The sequence below is a fragment of the Lepidochelys olivacea genome (genome assembly GCF_965140295.1).
Source record: "Lepidochelys olivacea isolate rLepOli2 genome assembly, chromosome: 1".
Classification (NCBI taxonomy): domain Eukaryota; kingdom Metazoa; phylum Chordata; order Testudines; family Cheloniidae; genus Lepidochelys; species Lepidochelys olivacea.
This window is the reverse complement of record NC_140411.1, coordinates 14,442,896-14,464,052: the sequence shown is the minus strand read 5'-3', so window position 1 is coordinate 14,464,052 and position 21,157 is coordinate 14,442,896. Positions and strand designations below refer to the sequence as shown.

Below are 21,157 nucleotides of genomic sequence, written 5' to 3'. Positions count from 1 at the left end.
GGGAACAGTGAAATGAACATGAATCTTGTCAATTTCACTCTGCTGATGCTTAGAAACATCTATGAGAAGCAGAGGCAAGCAACAAAGCTATTCACTGGAGATGACAACCCTGGAGATGGAATAAAGTAGTCCAGATACAGCCTCCCTGCTGCAGCACTCAGGAATTTTGAGGAGCAGTAGAGTAGCAAAGACAACTCCACCTCCTTGCCAGGAGCCTCTGGACAGCAGAGTGTCTGTGTCTGTGTAAAGAACTGCCTCTCCTTTCCAGGAGTCATTCCAGGAATCAAGTATCAGGGGGTAGCCGTGGTACTCTGTATCCACAAAAACAACAAGGAGTCTGGTGGCACCTTAAAGGCTAACAGATTTATTTGGGCATGAGCTTTTGTGGGTAAAAAACCCAGTTCTTCAGATGCATTGAGTGAAAATTACAGATGCAGGCATTATTATACTGACACATGAAGAGAAGGGAGTTACCTCACAGGTGGAGAACCAGTGTTGACAGGGCCAATTCAATCAGGGTGGATGTAGTCCGCTCCCAGTAATTGTGAGGAGGTGTCAATTCCAGGAGAGGGAAAGTTGCTTTTGTAGTGAGCCAGCCACTCCCAGTCCCTATTCAAGCCCAAATTAATGATATTAAATTTGTAAATGAATTTTAGTTCTGCGGTTTCTCTTTGAAGAAGCTATTACCAGCAGGAGAGTGAGTTTGTGTGTGTATGGGGGTGGGGGGGTGAGAAAACCTGGATTTGTGCTGGAAATGGCCCAGGTTGATTATCATGCACATTGTAGGGAGAGTGGTCACTGTGGATGAGCTATTACCAGCAGGATAGTGAGTTTGTGTGTGTGTTTTTTTTGGAGGGGGGTGAGGGAACCTGGATTTGTGCAGGAAATGGCCCACCTTGATTATCATGCACATTGTGTAGAGAGTTGTCACTTTGGATGGGCTATTACCAGCAGGAGAGAGAGTTTGTGTGTGGGGGGGTGGAGGGTGAGAAAACCTGGATTTGTGCTGGAAATGGCCCAACTTGATGATCACTTTAGATAAGCTATTACCAGCAGGACAGTGGGGTGGGAGGTGGTATTGTTTCATGATCTCTGTGTGTATATAAAGTCTGCTGCAGTTTCCACGATATGCATCCAATGAAGTGAGCTGTAGCTCACGAAAGCTCATGCTCAAATAAATTGGTTAGTCTCAAGTTAGTGCCACAAGTACTCCTTTTCTTTTTGTGAATACAGACTAACACGGCTGTTACTCTGAAACCTCTTTGAAGTCTGTTTCTGAAGTTTTTTTGTTCAAGTATGACTACTTTTAAATCTGTTATAGAATGTCCAGGAAGATTGAAGTGTTCTCCTTTAGGAGTTGATGATACATTCCTTAAGAATGTATCAATTCCTAAAAGCCAGAGACTAAAGCAAAAAATGGAGCCTCAAACAGGATTCGGGAACGAGATCCTAGTGGGAATCCCAGCATCATCCATCTTCTCAACAACTGGGGACTGGTAGATATAGGACTTCTCACCACAGAATCATAGAATATCAGGGTTATAAGGGACCTCAGGAGGTATCTAGCCCAACCCCCTGCTCAAAGCAGGACCAATCCCCAAATAAATCATCCCAGCCAGGGCTTTGTCAAGCCTGACCTTAAAAACCTCTAAGGGTGGAGATTCCACCACCTCCCTAGGTAACCCATTCCATTCCAGTGCTTCACCATCCTCCTAGTGAAAAAGTTCTTCCTAATATCCAACCTAAACCTCCCCCACTGCAACTTGAGACCATTACTCCTTGCTCTGTCATCTAGTACCACTAAGAACAGTGTAGATCTATCCTCTTTGGAACCTCCTTTCAGGTAGCTGAAAGCAGCTATCAAATCCCCCCTCATTCTTCTCTTCTGCAGATTAAATAATCCCAGTTCCCTGAGCCTCTCCTCGTAAATCATGTGCTCCAGCCCCCTAATCATTGGTGTTGCCCTCCATTGGACATTTTCCAATTTTTCCACATCCTTCTTGTAAATTGGGGCCCAAAACTGGACACCACACTCCAGATGAGGCCTCACCAATGCCAAATAGAGGGGAATGAACACGTCCCTCAATCTGCTGGCATGCTCCTACTTATACAGCCCAAAATGCCGTTAGCCTTCTTGGCAACAAGGGCACACTGTTGACTCATATCCAGTTTCTTGTCCACTGTAACCCCTAGGTCCTTTTCTGCAGAACTGCTGCTTAGCCATTCGGTCCCTAGTCTGTAGCGGTGCATGGGATTCTTCCGTCCTAAGTGCAGGACTCTGCACTTGTCCTTGTTGAACCTCATCAGATTTCTTTTGGCCCAATCCTCTCATCACTATGTTGCCTCTGGATAGTGGGCCGCACAGCACTTCCTTCTGTTTAGAAGGTTTAGCCGTCTTGCAGCTTTTTCAAGGCCTGTTTTTCTCAGCTTCTGTTTTGCAACACAGTATGTTATAGAATGATTGGATTTTCCTAACATCAGAATATTTTAGATGATCTGAGTTGTAACTGCTGTATTAGATACTCTATGTTTAAAATATACATGAAGCTGCAATTAGTACTTTGTTTCTACTTCAGTAGGTTTAACTCTCAGCCCCAGTTGCCAAAAACCTTATCACACAGCTACCAACAATCCGAGAGATTACAGAAGTGTAGCTGAGTTCCCTGGAGAGTGTAAAGTGAAATCACAGTAAAAGGTTATATGCAACTTCATTAAGCAGAACACAATTCAATACATAAAATGCCATGTTAATATCAGTGGTAACCAGACATCTACAGATATAACTATGCATTCATAAATGCAAATTTATCTTCTTGAGATCTGTAATGTTCAGTCATACTTAGTACTGTCACTACAGGGGAGCATCACCACCATATGACTGCAGCTACTCCCTTTCCTTGTACCCAGCCCCCAACCAGAAAACCCGCAATCAATTCCTTCTCTAGAACTAGCATGACATATGCGGTCATCACATTGTTCATTCTGCTATTTGCTATATCCCTTCCCCCCCAGCCTGCATCTGTTTTATCTATTTAGATTGTAAGCTCTTTGGCGGAGGGAGTGTCTGCTCCAATTGTACAGTGTCTGGCAAAATGGAACCCCATTTCGAGTTGGCCTTTAGGCACTAGCATAATAAACATGATTAATAATAATATCCACTTCTCTTTCCGGCCCCCAGAATCTCCTCTCCCACACCCTGTGCTACCCTCCTCTACCTCTCTGCCCCAAAGTACCCTTCCCTTTCCCCTTCAAGAATTCCTCTCTTCCCCTCCATGAGGAAGACTACCAGCCTTTACTTCAGCTGTTCCCCAGTTGCGCATCTCAGTGGAGCACAAGTGGAAGAAAGTCCATTGAGGAGTTGAAAGAGCAACATGTAGTAGTAAATGCAGCATCCTACATGGGAGAACAGAGCTCAAGAGGGCAGGGAATGCTCAAAAGAGGAGCCTCTTGGCCAGGAAGGGTTGAGCAAGCAGACACAAAGACCTTGTCTCCATAGGAAGGTGGTTGCTAACACTGTTAAAATGCTAATGTAGCCTGCAGCCTTAACACATATTAGCTGGTTGAGGTAAACCTTTGGAGGGGAGTAGACATCAAGAACAGTGAACTCGAGTGTGCGATACCAGAACTGGATTGATGGCAGAAAAATGCAAGGTCAAGATTTGATGAACTGGGGGAAAAGGACACAAATGAAACACAGATAGAACTGTGTCATGCAGAAATCATAAGTGGAGAATGGATTTTCAGTATGGAGGGCAAGTGTGACGAACTACAGAATGGATTTTGGAGAAAGGGAGGAACCCAGAACATACTGTGTGAGGGGGAAAAGGTGAAAGAACATGGAAAGAAAGAACACCATGGGAGTGATGAATAGAAATGGACTAAAGAGTGGTGGACTAAACTAAGTAAGCAAGGGAAGACTAAAGAAGAGAAGTTAGGGTGGAAAGACTTCAAGAACAGAGGAAGGAAGACAAAAGAGATGGAGGAAGAGGCGAACGTTTTCATATATTATACTTGAGTACATTTCTGGGAAATTCTCATACGCAAACTAGGGAAATGTGGTCTAGTTGAAATTATTATAAGGTAGATGCAAAACTGATTGAAAGACCATAGTCAAAGAGTAGTTATCTATGATTCGCTGTCAAAGTGGGGATACATAAGTAGCGGGGTCCTGCAGGCATCTGTCCTTGGTCCAGTACTATCAACTAAATGGAGAGTATGCTTATAAACATTGCAGAGGACACCAAGTTGGGATGGACTGCAAACACGTTGGAGGACAGGATCAGAATTCAAAACGACCTTGACAAATTGGAGAATTGGTCTGAAATCAACAAGATTAAATTCAACAAAGACAAGTGCAAAGTATGATACATATGAAGGAATAATCAAATGCACAACCACAACATGGGCAATAACTTGATTACGCAGCAATTACTGCTGAAAAGGATCTGTGGGTTATAATGGATCACAAATTGAATATGAGTCAACAATGTTATGTAGTTGCATAAAAGGTTACTATTATGAGGTTTATTAACAGGAGTGTGATATGTAAGACATGGAAGGTAACTGTCCCACTCTATTCAGCACTGGTAAGGCCTCAGGTGGGGTACTGTGTCCGGTTCTGAGCACTACACTTGAGGAAACATGTTGATAAACCAGAGGGAGCCCAGGAGAGCAACAAAAATGGTAAAAGGTTTAGAAAACCTAATTTATGAGGAAACGTTTAAAAAACTGGGCATGTTTAGTCACAGAAAAGAAGACTGATGAGGAACCTAATAACAGTCTTCAAATATGTTAAGGGCTGTTATAAAGAAGACAGAGATCAATTGTTCTCTATATCCACAGAAGGTAGGACAAGAAGTAATATGGTTAATCTGCAGCAAGGGAGATTTAGGATACATATTAGGAAAAACTAATTTTAAGGACAGTTAACTACTGGAATAGGCTTCCAAAGAGATTGTGGAATTCCTGTCATTGGAGGTTTATAAGAACAGGTTAGACTAATACCGGTCAGAGATGGTCTAGGTATATTTGGTCCTGCATCAGTGTGAGGAGCTGGACTAGGTGGTCCCTTCCACTCTGACATTTCTAAGTGCATTTAGGGCCCTGTGGTTTTGGTGAATCCTATATGCTGGTAATTAACAGAACATAATATCTTATTCCCAGTGGCAACTGGCAAGTTATTCTAGGAAATAATTTATAATATAGCCTTACTATTTATTTAGAACAGATTCTAGTGGCAGGGGGCTACAACTGCTTTCTCCATGTACAGCCAGGCTGGAGGGCGTGAGTGTTGGGGGTGCTAGCCATTGTATCACTTGGCTCAAGACTGAGGAAATACAGTCAAGCCCAAAGTCACCTGACTTCATAGGCAGTTGCATTTTTAAAAGGATAACCTGGGATTGTTGCCCATACCCCACAAGAAAGTTTTAAAAATGTTAATTCTGGGGCAGGGGAAAACAGAAGCCAGGAAATATAAACTTGCAAGGAATTAAGGACAAATAGAATTCTCTGGAGGACATTTATCTTTAATATATTAACTCTGCCCCGAAGGATAGAGGAAGGGCCTGCCATCTATGTAAATCCAAAGCCATCTGTGTGATAAAACGATTAATTTTTACTTTTTTATATATTTCTAGGAAAGAAGACTCCCAACTACCCGATTTACACTTGCTGCCAGCAAAAGGTAATTCTAAGAAGGAGACATTATACACCCTTCAAGAGATACTGAGAGCCTCCGACCTTTGCAAATTAATTTTGTATGCTGAGATTTTCCCAAAGAATTTAATAGTTTGTAATACATTGGAGATTGCCTGAAGGGGGTTGATGATATATAGAATTATGAAAACATATTTTAATTTCTTAGGATACTGTTTTTAGACCCTGGATTCATGGTATACTCTAATTCAGTGGTCCTCAAAGCCAGTCAGCCCCTTGTTCAAGGAAAGCCCCTGCCGGGCCAGACCGGTTTGTTTACCTGCCGTGTCTGCAGGTTCGGCCGATCGCAGCTCCCACTGGCCGCGGTTCACTGTTCCAGGCCAATGGGGGCTGCGGGAAGGGTGGCCAGCATGTCTCTTGGCCCGTGCTGCTTCCCGCATCTGCGAACAGCAGCCAGTGGGAACCGTGATCAGCCAAACCTATGGATGCAGCAGGTAAACAAACCACCCCGGCCCGGCAGAGGCTTTCCCTGAACAAGTGGCAAACCGGCTTTGAGAACCACTGCTTTAATTTGTACTGCCGATAGCAATAAGGAAAAAAATCAAACAGATGGTGTGGACAGGGGAAAGCCCTGTCTCATACCATGGTAAAGACTGAAAGAGGGGAGATGTAGTTATTGGGTACAACATGGGAGCTAGGATTGGAGTACAAAAGTCTAATCCAAGACACAAAAAATGGACAAAATCTGATTTTTTTGTAGAATGAGGAACAAATTACTTCCAATTAACTCTGATGCAGGTTTTTTCCTGCATTCAGTGACAAAATAGTCAATAGTTTCAAGGGGTTTTGGTAGTAGGATGACATACTGATAAACCAATGAGTATTGTCTGACCCATGTCTCTTTTGTATAAAACCCACCTGGTCCAGATGTATTGTGCTCATTATTTTTTCTAATCACCCAGCTGGGATTTTAGACAATACTTCAATATCAAAGTTGATTAAGGATATTGGTTGATAGCTAGCACGTTCTGGGGCATCTGTCAGGCTTAAGAATGACTGAGATCGGGGCTTCATTCACTAAAGAGCACAGAGTGCCTCCATCAAAAGCCTCAGCCATTCTGGGAGTCAGGGTGTCTTTGAACCAGACGTAAAATTCAGCGGGAAAACCATACTGCAGCTGTCCTGGGTCTGACCCAATTTCATGTCACCTAGGGCAGCCATAATTTTCACAGGTATGTAACAGGGAAGCAATTCCTTTTATGTTCCCAGAAACACATGTAAGGAAATTAGCCACAGGTACTCACGGGGGGGGAAGTAACCCAAAATGCATCTTATGTCATGCCACCGAGACCCTGGGGGTATAACTAGGGTGAGGAGTTCAGGATGAAGGGTATTCTCGGAAATTCAAAGGAGTTTAGGTGGAGAGGAGGGGGAAGAGAAAACAGAGTGGCAAGAGGGTAAGTGCCAAATGCACAAGGAGTTGAGAAAAAAGAAAAGGAGTACTTGTGGCACCTTAGAGACTAACCAATTTATTTGAGCATAAGCTTTCGTGAGCTAGAGCTCACTTCATTGCATGCATGAAGTGAGCTGTAGCTCACGAAAACTTATGCTCAAATAAATTGGTTAGTCTCTAAGGTGCCACAAGTACTCCTTTTCTTTTTGCGAATACAGACTAACACGGCTGTTACTCTGAAAGGAGTTGAGAGGAGATACAACAGGTCGGCTGTAAAAAAAGGAAGATGTGAGACAGCCACGCTCTCAAGTCAGAGTGGGAGAAAAAAAAATCAGGTCGGGGGGGCAGCTCAAATGAACGTATCCTCTTTGCATCCTACTTTGCATCCATGTTGAATGCAAAATAAATGATTATTCCCCAACCCCTCTCCATTACAAAAGCGGGGGGGGAGGGAGAAAGAAGGGTGAACATCTTGAGCACATTTTAAAAAGGGTTTGGGGCTAAAATACACATATCTTTGCATCAAAGGTTAGGATCATACAAGACAGATACTACTGAAGAATCTGCTGGAAAAAAATCAGAGGGATTTGAGTCTGAGCATCTGATGGTTCCTCCTTACTTTACATATAGGGAAGATGGCACATATAGGGATGCAGAGCTGAGGTGGGTGTTTCTCCTTTACTGCTGGTGACAACAGCCTGGCAACAACTGCTGAATAGCAAAGGTAAATCCCAAGGCAACATATGGTTAATGTGTTTTATTATATAGAGGCCATGCACTTTGCTGCTTCTCAGTTTGGAGAAGCTAATGAGCTGGCCACCCTGCCCGACCTTAAAAATAACCGGAAAGGCTATAAAATTAGGTCACGCCTTTCTCCTTCGCCAGCTTCCTTGCCCATAGTAAACAGGGCTTTTTTTTTTTTTTTTTTAAACTACATCCCAGCTGCAGTGGGGAAAAAAATCTTTATTTTGTGCCCATTCCAGCTCACTTTCCTTTTTCTCAGGCTCTTTTAAAGATGGATTCTTTCACACTGTATTTTAGGAATTTTAATATAAATGCCCTGCGTTTGGTGGCTAGGAAGCAGAGGGCACTCACTCTGTCCTACTCTCTGTTGGGATGTAAGGAAAGATCCCAAGTAAGGTTTTAGACAAAAATTCTACTAGACTTCCCTCTTCTTCCCCATCTTCAGGGAACCCAGCCACTCTCAAATTATTTCTTCTGGACCAGCTCTCCAAATCATTCACTCTATCTTGTAGATTTTGGATCAGACTTTGTTGCTTGTCTATTAGAGACACGAGGTGGGCTTTTAGTGGACCAACTTCCATTGGTGAAAGAGAAGCTTTTGAGCTACACAGAGCTATTCTACAGGTCTGGGAAAGGTCGTCAAAGTGTCACCTGAATACAAAGTGTAACAGATTGTTTAGCATAAGTAGTTAACGCATATTGCAAGACCCCATTCAAGGTGCTGATCTACAATGATCCTAACAGAGCCCTCCCTGATCCTGGAGGATAGCTCCTGCAAACTGACCTGTTGTGCTGCAGCTGTGGCTTTAATTTCAGAAATATCCTCTGATATTTTTTGAAGCATAACCTGTTCTTCTGATACCTGCTTTAGCATTTTATAGATCTGATACAGGCCTATCAGGGTCTCCACTGTGAGTGGTGCCATGCTGCACTGTACAAGGCTGTCAGAGAGCCTCTGCTTCTCTGCAATTTGTGGGGAGTCCCAGGAGGAAGGGGGGTTCAAAATGAGATCCATCTGCTACTAAGATGTTAAAAGCAGGATGAACCACCCAGAGGCAAAAACTCTGCCTTACTTTAGCAGATGTTAGCAGATTTTAGTGGAGCTAAGCAGCAGTTCCAGGTTTAGGCAGCCATCTTCCCCTGCTGCATCTGCCCAGTCCACACACATTTGTTTTGAAATGTTTTAAAGTCTTTTAGACAGGAACTTTTATTTAGCATTTTAAACTGTTGTGGAGAAAGTCCCCTTGACCTCACATCCTTTGCCCACCAGTTCACATTGCCTTTGCCTCCCCATTTCTATTTGACTAACTACAGGACTGTTTGTATACCTTTAATAGGCTTGGAAGGATTAGGTTTTATTGGTGTCAATTTCACCATACACACACATAAACCAAGGAAAAAATATTTCCATCCATAACAGAAAAGTACAGATAGGCAAAGAAAGAAAAAAATGCTGCTTTAGAACTTGGAGTTTAAAGATACTTTTGTATATTTTGACATGAGATGTTGACAATTTGTGTTTTAACCATTATAAAGCTTTAACTTTTTGAATCTTAATGTCTACTGTCATTAAATAGTCTGACTTTGCCCCATAATTTCCTTCAATTGTGAAAATGCAAATCAAATCATTTTAAATGGTTTAAAACAAACACTGGTGATATCTGTCCAAATTATTTAAAAAATGAATTCTCCAAGCCTAGCCATAACAAAAGAATTGCATAGTTTGCACTTGCTATTGAAGTTCTGTAGTTTCAATTACTATTTTTAATGACATCCATCTCCAAATGAGAAATTACATATACATGGCATGAGCTGCAGAAAAGGCATAGTCCCTATAAAATCACACTCAACTAACTGCCTTATATTTGAAAAGTGACACAAACACAAGAATTACTTCTACTCTTGGAAAGCTGGTCATTTTAATGCTCAAGAAACACAAAACCAGAAGAGAGGATGATGCTACAAATGAATGTTCTGAGGAAGAGGTCAAAAATAAGGGAAAAGGTTAAAAGTTGCTAGATTTAAGGAGTGCCTGAAGCACAAAATAAGAGTCAGCAACAAATTTTACACCTTGACTTGCCAGAGCTCAAGGGCCAACTCCAAACCCTGACATTTGATAGAAGGACAGTGACAAATTCATGAAGGAGATACACGGATAACCTTCACAAAAGCTAGGCATCAGTCACTGTGCATTATTCACCATGCTTAAAATTCATCTCAAACATACACCATCCCTGCTATTCTAATACCAGCTCTTCTTCTGCAAAGACTGCAAAAGCTGTGTGGTAGTAATGTTAGTCAGTCAAATGCCATTAAAAGACTATGCTGAATCAAATGCACAAAGTTTTTTACCATCAAATCTAATCAAAAATTGAACCCAGACCCCAATAAGTGAAAGGACCGAGTACTAACTTGCTGTTTAAAAACCTGCTGTGTTTGTTTTCACACATGCATTCCAATAAGGCACTGTACTGTCAACTGAAACTCCAGTTTAGAAGACAACACAGAATCCACATATTCATACTATAGGAAAGACACCTATTTAAGTCTTACATAGACAGAAAATTAGTCAAGTCTCAGAATGGCAGGTGTACCCCCTTTAGGAGCTTCATTTCCATTCTTGCATGCAAACTGTAAGAGTAAAGAACGGAAAAAATTGTTTTAAAATGTTTTTCTTTTTAATACTATTGTACCTAAGTGGTAAAGAGCGTTCTTTTGAAAAAACAGATTTTTACAGATAAAATGTGTAATACATAGCATATGATGGAAAGGCTCTACTATGTCTACTCAGTGACCAGACTCTTAATACAGATTCTTAATTTGTAACACTAACATTTTAAAAATTATATTAATTCAAGAAAACATTTTTGCTCTCCTGTAACTTTTCTGTGACCAGAGACAATAAGATTTTTATGCCATGTTTCAGCAGAAAACAAGTATAAATGCTTAAACTATAAACCCCTGAAAATAAGGGTCTAGAAAGGAAATGCTGACAGCAGTGTTACCAGGTGCAGATATAATAAAATTAAGTTTCTATCTAAGGAAAAAAATCCTCACATACCAATCTGCTACTCATTAACCAGTATTTACTTTCCAAATAATGTATAGCTACTACTTGTAAAATAACAGATGTGGTGATCCTTCCCGTACAGAAGCTTGTTTCACTACCCATGAAAGAGAGCAGGGTTCAGACAAAGATGGAAAGTGCATACATTTCTGAATCTGACAAGTTTTATTGACATGGGATGTAAGGAGACAGACTGAAACTGTAAGAACTTCACTGTATTCTAATCTCTTGTGAAGTTAAAACTTTGAGCTGGCACTTCACTTGCTCTCTACTGATAAGCAATCTTACTGGATTTTCAGTTACTGAGTGAAGCACAAGGTGCCAAAAAGAAGGAAAGCAATAGGTGTATTGATGACATTTGACTATTTCACAGCATGCCCATTGTAGAAACTGACAGTTTCTAAACAGGGTTAGTGATTCATTCGCCACATAATTCCAGGTGCCCATTAGTCCTGCTTTGATCATAACATACATAAATGATAAAGACAAACATTCACATTATTTAAATATAAATAATGAAACTACCATATGAAACACGCAGAACTTTTCTATTGATTTCAATGTGCAAGGTTATGTAACAAAAGTGCTTTATAAGTACTAGTGCAAATATTTTTACTCATATTTTCTGCACAAAAAAATAAATTCATGTAGTGAATGCTCTTTAAAACTTCCTATGGCTAACTATAAATCATCACTACCTTTATGAAAGTATTTATAAAAAATGTATTTAACACTAGAGACATCACTTGAACTGTGAGTCTATCCCAAAGAAAAATAGTGCTGAACAGACCAATACTTTCTGGATTTCTTCATGACACATTTGTACACTTGCCCCATTGAAGAGAAGAAAAAACGATTTGCGCTGTGTTAGTCCCCGTTATAATTCCCAGCTGTGTCAAAACTTTAACAGCCTAAAAGCAGGAAATCCAAGAGGAAATTCCATCGTCAGTTCCTGGAGTTTTGTAACCCAATGTTCTTCCAAAAGGAGATCTTACAGGAATTTGGTAGCATTTGCTGTAACCTTACCTCATATCTTCAAGTAGATCACATTCTCCCTGATGCTTGGCCTGAAGTTTTGTCATCTGCTCAATTTGAATGTTTTTTAGCTCTTGTGTAACTTTTACCTACAAAAAAGACAGATCATATATTTTATGTAGGGTCCAGCTGTCATTTCAGTGGTGAAAAATATTTGATTTCCTTCATCTAACTTTATAATCTAACTGTCCATCAGAATGTGCAAATTAAACATTTTCAGTATGTGTAAACCTGTTTTGCTTGGTTAACATAACCCTAGCATCTACTTAACCAAAGACTGATTTTACTATATATTGTTTGGATCTAACCCTGCAGTGTCTGCATTTCATACATCAAGCACCTCAGAGCTGTGTCTTGCTTGTTGACAACAAATATGCATGTTTTCTTCTTCCAAACCTCTGAGGATAAACCTGTCTACAACAAAAGAGGTTCAGCTTGAAACAAATAAAGGAGTTGGGGGAAGAAATAACCTGCTGCAGATTTAACACTTAATAAAAACAATTTACACATTTATGAAACGTGCATTGATTAAACACTCCTACAATGGTTTCATGAACATGCCTTTAAACGCAGTCATGTGGTTGCCAGTATATCAGATCAAAAGTCTCCCTCCTTAACAGTATGACTTCAGAAAGGTTGTGCCTTTTTTTATCACTATAATATACCTGCTTTATGTTTTGAATCTTATGGCATTAAGATTTCAACAGCCTGGGTACCAGAGTGATAGCTGATAGCATGGCAGTGGGTGGGGGAGGGATTGTTGTGATAAACATTAACCCCAGAAAAGGACTGACTTGGCCACAGAAACATGGGGTTTTTAAAACAAGAGATCTCGATCAATCAACGTGTTAAATGCCAAGATGCATCTATGTAGCAGCCTAAAAAAGAAACAGCATCCACGCATCTAAAAATCTGATGCATGCATGAAGGGGGAAATAAATAACAGTTTCTGCTATGGGGGAGGGGAAGAGAGAAAGACAGGGACGAGGTGAAGGAAAGGATCTGCCACAAACCTCCCCTTTCTCTCAAAGCAAAACAACCCTCCAGATCTCATCTGCTAGCAACAGCTTCCCCCTCAACACCAAAAATAATCCCCCAGCAACAAGAACCCCCAATCCTAGCACTACAGCAAGATAAGTTTCACACCTCAGCTCCTTTCAAGATACAACAAAACATACAAACCCTATGCTCTGATTAAGCAGAAAAGGGGTTTAGGTTTTTTTAAAACAATACAAATGTTGAAACCTACATAGTGAAAATAAAATTGCATGTAAAAAATACAAGAGGCAAAGCATAAAGCACACATGCAATATAAATGAAATGCCAAATGACAAACAGCAGCCTTTTGTTTACACAACACAGACACCCCCACCCAATAACCCTCACCCACGCAACTCCCTCCACACAGGCACCCACAAACCATTTCCTACATACACAATTAACTCTATCCCACTCCATATGCTAACCCCCATAATCTCTTCTACTCACAGAATAACCCTCTCAACCCCAATCTATATAACTCCAACCCTCCACACCAACATAATCATCATATCAGTCCCACTGTAAACTATTCCAACCCCAATCTCCCACATCAATCCAATGAACCTCCTCTCCATACAACCATCAAAACACAACTCCCCCACTTCAACAACCCTCATCTACACAATCCAGCCATACTCTATCACCTCAGGTTTCAGAGTAGCAGCCGTGTTAGTCTGTATCCGCAAAAAGAAAAGGAGGACTTGTGGCACCTTACAGACTAACAAATTTATTTGAGCATAAGCTTTCGTGAGCTACAGCTCACTTCAGTACCTCAGCAGAGACCATTCCCTAACCCTAGCCCCTTTTTCACCCCAATACAGACAATTCCAAATCCCCCATACTCCAACATGCATCCACACAACCAGCAAGGTGAATTAAGCTCTCAATCCTATTTGATACACCTCCAGCCCGATACAAGCCAAGCCCTACCCAAACCCCCCAATACAGATAAAAACATACCCTCACATACCCCACCCTCTACACACAAACAACCCCCAACTCCTCACTCCCAATACACCCGAGCCCCCAGCGCCCCACCCCAATACAGCCTGTGGCACCCAGCACCTCCACACCAACCCCCCACATCCCAATACACCAACCTGTGTACAGCTAATGCCCCTACCCCAATACACCCAGCACCCCACATGCTCACAGTGTAGTCCCCCAAACCTAATACAGCCAATGCCACCAGTACTGCCAGTGCCACCCCACACCCAGATGATCCCCAATCCACCCAGCCCCAACCAACCAGTACAGCCAGTACCCGGTCCCTGAACCCCAGTGCCAGCCCCACCCCCACTATGCCCCAATCCACCCAGCCCCAACCCCCCAGTACAGCCAGTCCCCCGGTCCCTGAACCCCAGTGCCAGCCCCACCCCCACTATACCCCAATCCACCCAGCCCCCCCCGTACAGCCAGTACCCCGGTCCCTGAACCCCAGTGCCAGCCCCACCCCCACTATACCCCAATCCACCCAGCCCCAACCCCCCCCGTACAGCCAGTACCCCGGTCCCTGAACCCCAGTGCCAGCCCCACCCCCACTATACCCCAATCCACCCAGCCCCAACCCTCCAGTACAGCCAGGACCCCGGTCCCTGAACCCCAGTGCCACCCCCACCCCACCCCGATCCCCAATCCACCCAGCTCCAACCCCCCCGCACAGCCAGTACCCCAGTCCCTGAACCCCAGTGCCAGCCCCACCCCCACTATACCCCAATCCACCCAGCCCCCCGTACAGCCAGTACCCGGTCCCTGAACCCCAGTGCCAGCCCCACCCCCACTATACCCCAATCCACCCAGCCCCAACCCTCCAGTACAGCCAGTCCCCCGGTCCCTGAACCCCAGTGCCACCCCCACCCCACCCCGATCCCCAATCCACCCAGCCCCAACCCTCCAGTACAGCCAGTCCCCCGGTCCCTGAACCCCAGTGCCACCCCCACCCCACCCCGATCCCCAATCCACCCAGCTCCAACCCCCCCGCACAGCCAGTACCCCAGTCCCTGAACCCCAGTGCCAGCCCCACAATGCCCTGATCCTCAATCCACCCAACCTCCCCCCGCACAGCCAGTCCCCCGGTCCCTGAACCCCGGTGCCACCCCCACCCCGATCCACCCAGCCCCAACCCCCCCGCACAGCCAGTCCCCCGGTCCCTGAACCCCGGTGCCACCCCCACCCCGATCCACCCAGCCCCAACCCCCCCGCACAGCCAGTCCCCCGGTCCCTGAACCCCGGTGCCAGCCCCCCCATGCAGCCCGCCCCAGCGGCTCCCCGCGGCTCCCACCTTCCTCGGCGGGGGCTGCATGGCGCTGCCGTCGCTCTCCGCATCAATCCCCGCTCAGCAGCGGGACGCGGCCCCCGCAGCGCGGGGAGGAGCCGGCGCCGGGATGGGAGGCGCGGGGGCGGGGGCGAGCGCAGCGCGCGCGGCTCCCGGCGGGGACGGGCGGGGGCGGCTCCCTCACGCGGACTCCATGGCCCGGCGGCGGCGGCGGCGAGGCACCGAGCGGCTCTGGGAGGCGGCGGCGGCGGCGAGTCCCGGCCCGGGGGAGGGGGAGCGGGAGCGGGGAAGGCGGGGACGGCCGGCCCCCAGCCAGCCCCCGGCCGCGGGGAGGGTGGGAAGGCGGCTCCGCAGCGCCCCGCCGCGGCCGCCGGCGGAGGGGGGGGGAAGCGCTCCCTGGAGGCCAGTGGGGAAATGGCGCCGCGGCGCGGCCGAGACCCCGCCGGACGGCCCCCGCCCCGCCTCCGGCAGCCCCAGGCAACGGTCCGCCCAGCCGGGTAGACGTGGGGGCAAAACCATAGAGAGCGGGGCGGGACGGGACGGACGCCTCCCCGCCAGGCGGGGGCGGGGCTCGGCTCGGCGGCTAGCGCGCGAGAGGCCGCGGCCGGCTGGGGGCGCGCGCGCGGGCCGCGCTCGCGCCCCTCCCGGTGCCTCTGTGCCGCGAGCGCCCTGGGCTGGGGCTGCACGTGCGGCTGGCGCGCGGGGCGGGGGGGAGCTGCAGACGCAGCAGCGGTGGCCCGGGCCCCCACCTGAGCGGAGGAGCTGGCGGCGTAGCAGCGCTCCTGGGAGCGGGGCAGGCGAGCTGTAGCTACCGGGGTGTCCGAGGAAGCGGCCGCCCTAGTGATGGGATAGCTGTTTACTCAGCCGGTGCGAAGGGTCAGGGCGGGGGACAGGCAGCAGGCACGGAGAGAGCTGCACTGGTTGCTCTCTCCCAGGTCAGCAAGTTGCGCTGCCGTTTGTCCGCTGGCGGTGAGCAGGGTTGCCCCGAAGGCAGTGCGCTCAGCTACGCGAACGGAAAGATCATCCCTGGTCCAGGGAGCTTTCGGGCTAAAGCGAGGCGCCCAGAATGTGGGATGCAGTGGGAAACCAAACCTCAATTGGGAAAGGTGTTTGTTTTTTTGTTTTGTTCTGTTTTAATGTTGTGGCTCGTTGTAAACTCACTCGTAGGCCAGGGCCTGAGGGACAAAGTGTGTTTCTGGCGGGAGGCCTGGTGGCTTGTCCGGTGGGGATGGGAAGGGCATTCTGCGCAAAAAGAAAAGGAGTACTTGTGGCACCTTAGAGACGAACCAATTTATTTAGTCTCTAAGGTGCCGCGAGTACTCCTTTTCTTTTTGCGAATACGGACTAACACGGCTGCTCCTCTGAATTCTGCGCAAAGACAGCAGTGTAGGAAAAGGCTGTGCAGAGATGAGAGCAGCAGGCGAGTGAGGTATTGGCACTGGTTTCCATGGGAGGGCTCGATGGGGGCGATCCAAGGTCTAAGATATAAGCAGGAGTAGAGTTGTGAAAGGCTTTTAAGGCAAAGATGTGTTTACACTTATGGTGCCCTAAAGGGGATTCAACAGTGGGATCTGAAGAGGGGAGTCCTGATTAGATAGTTGTGTAAATGAGAAGTAGTCACTAATTCTATAAGGGGCTTGGAAGTAGGGAGGCTTTCTTACTAAATCCCTCTCAGATCTTCACCTGTCTCTGTTGTGTGTTTTCGCTAGCAGGTGTCCCTGACTTTGGCAGCCCTTAGGTGGAAACAGCACATTGCTGCGATCACTTACTGGTCTTTCAGGGTGACTGGGAGAATTACCTCCTGAACAGCAGCAGGACTAATGAATTACAGTGTTCTGCGCTCAATCCTTCCTAGCGCTCCTGGCAACAGCTTCATTCAGACTGATTGGAAGGCTCCCAGTTTATTTCACTCACAGCCTCCAGCTGCCATGGAACCTTTGCCAAGGTTCCTCTGTGTCCCAGTTTGCCTCTGGTACTTGCATTGAGGTACCTGAGCTGTACCCGTTCTGTGCATGAACCAAGGTTTTCACTCTCCAAGGCTATTAATCCTGACCTTTTTGTCAATATGCAAATTATGGCACAGTTAATTTAAAAGTGCTGTGTGATTCTTTACAATGAAAGTTTCTGTATAAACAGGGCTTCAAAACATTGGCAGAGTTAGGTATAAACATGAGGTAAGGAGGCTCCCATCAGGAAGGTAGATGGTGCTGATCCTGCCCTCTGCTTGAGGGCTCCATCTTCTGCTGGAATGGATAAGGAGCTCTATACTTCCCAGGTCAGCCTTAAAACATCTGGATTGTTGGGGCTATCTTTGCTATTCTTCCACCCTCTTGAGTATTGTGGTCTCTGCTACTTTAGTGTTTTTGGATTATCTTTCCCACAGAAAAGCCCCTCAGGCACTGTTCAGACCTTTCCCAAGCATCAACAGTGTGAAATTGTCATGAGCTGTGTCGGTTCTCCCGCTGTAGTTCTGAACAGCAGATGTGAACATGAGTTTTATTCATTTTACTCTGCTGCTGCCTTTCACAGGCACCATCCTGCAAGGTGCTGAGTGCCTTCAACTCCCAGGTTAATCAGAACCAGGGCCAAAGGGTGGCATATTTCTCTGCTCCTTCCAACATGGGCTCTGACTTGTTGACAGTGTTAGCTCTTCTTGCTCCCTAGGTGCCATGGAGACAACACCTGAGGGGAAATGACAGCCAGGTTGGTTAGTTTGTGGTTGTGTAAAAGTTTACTTTGGACATCAGTTTTGTCATTAAATAGATATTTTCCCTCTGATTTAGTTAAGATCACCCATACAACCTTAACTTGGCCATTTTCTGATTTTTGAGTGCTTTTCTTTGCAACCTTGATGATTTCGTACATTTTGGAGTATGGCGTTGCAGCTTAATAGCTGTTACTTAAATTTGAATCAAGTACTTTACAAAATATTGAATGATGGGCACTTTTCAATGAAATACTCGTGCCATCGATTATTACATAAGTTTCAAAGTGGGAGGATCTGATAATACTGACATAAGTTGGCAGTAAACATACCATGAATGCACTTGGATTGCTGGGCCTGACTTCATTTATCATATTAGATCCGATGACGTGAAGAGCCCAGTGGGATGTAGGAAATATCCATGTGCATTTCATGAAAAACTTGCCTTGAATCATGTTCACTAATGCTTAACTTCACCAGTGCTCTTATCAGTCTACGGAATTCTTTGCCTCACTGTTCCCACACTGTTAAGTTTTATTTCTATTTCAGGTTTGTTGATTGTTTATGAAGTGGGCTATTCCTACTCAAAGTTGACATCTTTATAACTTCTAATAAACAAATACCCTAGCGGATCCTGATACTTAAATAGAAGTAATGTGTCCTTATTTCCACCTGAATTATTAGTGATTATATTTATTTAGTATTGTCGTTAGGTAAGGGAATTAGCTTTCCCTAGGAGACCTTTAGTAAAGGATTTCTAAACTACAGTGCACCAGTTTGTAGTGTTAATGTTGTGATTGAACACTGCATCTCACTGTAGTTAAACTGTCTGCAGTGTGTAATCCTACTGACCTCTAATGGCTATATAAACAGTTTTGTATCAGGATAACTAGCATTTCCTTCTTCAGAGATTTAGATAGGTCAGATTATAATCTCCTGCTCTATTGGGGAGTTTCTCATTAGGGGCCATAGCATCACCTATAGTAGAGAAGAGGCAGGGAGGGCTCTTTTGTAATGACTATAAAAGATACTATTTTTTGCGACTGCTGGACATAGTACGTGTGGTTCTTGCCCTCTAGCTCCTAAATCGAAATGCAGCTTATGTTGCCTAAAATCATCTCTCAGCCCTGGCCTTCATGATCACCCACAGAAGGGGTTGCAAACTACTATATAGACAAATGTGGTTCTGTTTCATGGGGTGGTAGAGGCATTAGTTCAAGGAAGCAATGCCTTCCATTTGCTTTAGAGCTAAGATCATAGAATATCAGGGTTGGAAGGGACCTCAGGAGGTCATCTAGTCCAACTCCTTCTCAAAGCAGGACCAATCCCCAGTTTTTGCCCCAGATCCCTAAATGGCCCCCTCAAGGATTAAACTCTCAATCCTGGGTTTAGCAGGCCAATGCTCAAACCACTGAGCTATCCCTCCCCCCTGCAGTGGTGCCAGCTGTTGTAGCAGTCAGAGAAGCTTGGGGGCAGGTAGAGCTGTGACTTTACAGATCTATTGGCCAAAATTTCTTCTTCCTTACACAGGGAGGGGTTACTGCAGTATTATCCACAGTCTCAACAGATTCCTGTCCCCTCTACTCTTGCAGAACTCACCGGAGCATAGTCATAATTATACCATGCACACTTCACAGGATTTGCTCCATGAACTATAGCCTATGCCATACAAAAATGACTTAGCAAGACTCTCAACCAGAATACTCCAGCCCTCTTTGTTTGTGAATTTGGCTCTTCTCTCTCTGATACCAAGCTTGTTTTCAGGAAAAATGATGGCAAAGTATTTGGTTATTCACTACACAGCCAAATGCTGCTCCTAGAGACACTTGCAGCCAGCAGTCATGTGCTGTGATCATCAGATCTCAGACTAAGCAGGAATGGGCAAAATCAGCACTAGGTTGGGAGATCTCCAAGGAAAACTCTGGTGCTGCAAGAAGTGGGGTAGTCTCTCAGTGTTTGGGCTGTTGAATCAGTGCCCCCATCAGAATGTTAGGAGACACTGATTGCTGTTGTGTGATTGAGATGTGACATCAAGGTTCCAGCCATCTGTGTCATTAGTGATTCTGTGGCACTTTTCATGAGGAGTGGTATTAATCTTGGTGTCTTGCATAATTCTGATTTAGGGGATTATATCCTGCCTCCATAAAACAAATTTCCTCCTATTTTTTTGTACTAGGTCTGACGTTCTTGACTTGTTCTAAACACCTGAATACCAATGCTGTGCTCTGATATGTCTTTACCTTGTTCAGTCCTGGAAGTGGAAGCAATTTCTGGATGTATGCTAGGCAGTGTATAGGTTGTAAAGTGCTTTGGTGTGACAAGTGTCAAGTTTAATCACTATTTAATAAATGGCTGTTGCACCACTCACATATAGTGCTCCTGGAGGAATTCTGCACCACTGCGTACACACACATTTCATGAGCCGTACATATTTTTAATTTTTTTTTTTTTTTTTGCAAAAAATAGCTTCTGCTGAAACGTTGCTGAGGTTCTGCCTTTTGCCCACCAGAGGGCACTGTGGCAGTAGAACAGAGCAGCCGTTCCTGCCCAGCCCCAGCTACGATAGGGAAGAGAAAAAGCCTGCAGTGCCTTCTTCACAGCGCCTCTCGGGCCAGGCTGTTTATGAGAAGCACACTGGATCTTTTTCAAGGAAAAAGGCAATACGCCGCATTTATTGAAAATAGAGCAGTTAGCATATGCATTCAATTACACAACACATACACACACAAGTCCTGCAAATGGTCTTTAGAGTTACCAGTCTGTTGTAGCTCGAGTGAATCTAATGGCCAGTTCGACTGAGCCCTAGTGAGGAGCTGGGGGGCTCTGTCAGTTGCGATCCGATGCTCCAAGGCTTTGCAGGACTGAACCCAGAGTTTCATGGCAAAACACCCTGTCTTTAGAGTTGTAAATTCCCTTTTAGTCCATGCATTTTGCAATGTCATCCTGTAATCATTAGCCCTTAAGTGGTGTTAATTTTGAGGTTCTCTGCTGTTATCATTTGCTGGTTATTGTCGGGCTTCCCATCATTATCTCTTATTTCTTGTCTCACCTTTAATGGTGCCTGCCTCACCTCTGAGGTCATCAGTGCTGGTAACATGTTTAACATCAGATACAATGGATGTTTTCTGATTGTCTCCTGGTGTTTCCAAGTTTCTCACTTTTTCTTGAGCATCTGGACAGTTG

General features: G+C 45.1%; 1 protein-coding gene across 4 annotated transcripts in view; it reads right to left on the bottom strand.

Annotated features, from left to right (window-relative positions):
- FCHSD2 (FCH and double SH3 domains 2) overlaps window positions 1-15,436 on the bottom strand; it is a 230,251-nt gene extending 214,815 nt beyond the window's left edge. For 2 of the 4 annotated variants that reach the window (XM_084628659.1, XM_084628661.1), the window contains exons 1-2: window positions 15,277-15,433; window positions 11,946-12,043 (exon numbers count right to left, since the gene is read on the bottom strand). In XM_084628659.1, the coding sequence (XP_084484785.1) occupies window positions 11,946-12,043; window positions 15,277-15,297 (119 nt within the window). In that variant the 5' untranslated portion in view covers window positions 15,298-15,433. Of the gene's footprint in view, window positions 1-11,945; window positions 12,044-15,276 lie in introns of those variants that run through there. The other 2 variants (XM_084628660.1, XM_084628662.1) reach the window with 2 other exon arrangements.
- Between the last annotated feature and the right edge of the window lie 5,721 nt (window positions 15,437-21,157).